Here is a 1,402-nt window from a genome sequence, read left to right as displayed (position 1 = left end):
AAACCTCAAGCATTCAATTTATATACAGTGGACTCTCAAGTTACAACTGGCCTGATACATAAACAACTTGGGTTGATTATATTAATTAGATTCATCTGCCTCTTGTTATCTATACTACAGTTGATCTTAACCAAAAGGCCGAGAAGCGATTGCCTCTTGTTATTTATAGCACGCACCCAGGTAAACATCTAGATAGCTATATTGACTTATGACCAACTTCAGCTACAACTAGCCCTTGGGAACCAACTTAGTTCATAATTCAAGGATCCAATGTAATAAACTTTCACATTCATAGGAAAAACAATTTCTAACTGGAGCCTGGGCAGATGTCAGGAAAATCTAAATAGTCAAAGAGATAGAAGTTATAATAGTAAGACAATTCATCTCTAGAGACAGGCAAAATGGGAAAACATCAAGAAATCCTACTGTTGTTAAAAAAGAGAATTCAACACTGAGGCAATTTTTGGGGGTTAAGCTTCATTTACTTTCCTCAAGATTCGATGAAGCTGGTACGTGGAGTTTAAGAGTGGACATATTTGTGGACTGCTTTGCTTGCGAAAGCCACGGCAAACTTAGCAAGTTCCCCAGGCAACAGCAAATACACTGCCTTCTCGATGTCTTCTGGGGTGAGGGTACAGCGATTTCTGGAACACATCAGGTGGTGGGCTTCCGTAGCAATGCATTCGAAGATGTTGTTGATCAGGGCATTCATGATGTCCAAGGTGCTGGATGATATGCCCCTCTGGGGAGCAACTTTCTTTAGGACCCTGCTTACATAGAGTGAATAATTTCTGCGGCCAGAACTGTTGCGGAGACATGACTTCTTCCTGTACATTGGTGTTGTATGTTCTTTGAAGTATCTGTACTGCTTGGTGATGAATCTGACCATTGTGGGAGTCGTGGATGTTGTCCCTCTTATCAGTTACGAATGGTGAGGAGAAGGGCCTAAGCATGGGTGGGGGGGTCCCCCTATTTATGGCGATGTGTCATAGTTAGATTGTTGAGACTTCTCTCTGATTGGAGGTTGCTTTTCTGTATCACAATTACCTAGTAACCCTGGCACTCATTTGTTGTTAAGGGCAAATCCTGTTCTTGGCCAACCTAAAGCTTCTTAAGAAGGTACAGAGTGTGTGGCAGAAGAATTGGCAGAAAAGAGGAGTGCTCTTTTTCTTTTTTCTACTTTGTTTCTTGGCAATTCGAAAGCATTCTATACAATATTCTTAGACTTGGGCAAAACCTCATCAAATTGGGGGATGAGAGTAAGAAAAACAGAGGAAAAGCTGCCATAAGCCTTTGTTTATAAGCGCATATATAAATTGATTTTATAAGCAAATTAGTGATTAAATAAGCCATTTAAAAATCTCAAAATGATTTTCTAATAATAATAATTGAAAACTACATA

At 39.7% G+C, this 1,402-nt stretch overlaps 1 protein-coding gene across 1 annotated transcript; it reads right to left on the bottom strand.

Moving 5' to 3' along the window:
• Positions 1-467: 467 nt before the first annotated feature.
• LOC104871423 (histone H2B subacrosomal variant) lies at positions 468-970 on the bottom strand. Its single transcript, XM_010637332.1, has one exon. It carries the CDS (start codon positions 887-889, stop codon positions 521-523), a length of 369 nt encoding a protein of 122 aa, XP_010635634.1. The 5' UTR covers positions 890-970; the 3' UTR covers positions 468-520.
• Between the last annotated feature and the right edge of the window lie 432 nt (positions 971-1,402).

The sequence above is a fragment of the Fukomys damarensis genome, unplaced genomic scaffold (genome assembly GCF_012274545.1).
Source record: "Fukomys damarensis isolate Sample0158 unplaced genomic scaffold, DMR_v1.0_HiC HiC_scaffold_1, whole genome shotgun sequence".
Taxonomy (NCBI): Eukaryota; Metazoa; Chordata; class Mammalia; order Rodentia; family Bathyergidae; genus Fukomys; species Fukomys damarensis.
This window is presented reverse-complemented; position numbering and strand designations above follow the sequence as displayed.

Coding starts and splice junctions, on each gene's coding strand:
- LOC104871423 (XM_010637332.1), bottom strand. CDS start 889: ATGGTCAGATTCATCACCAAGCAGTACAGATACTTCAAAGAACATACA.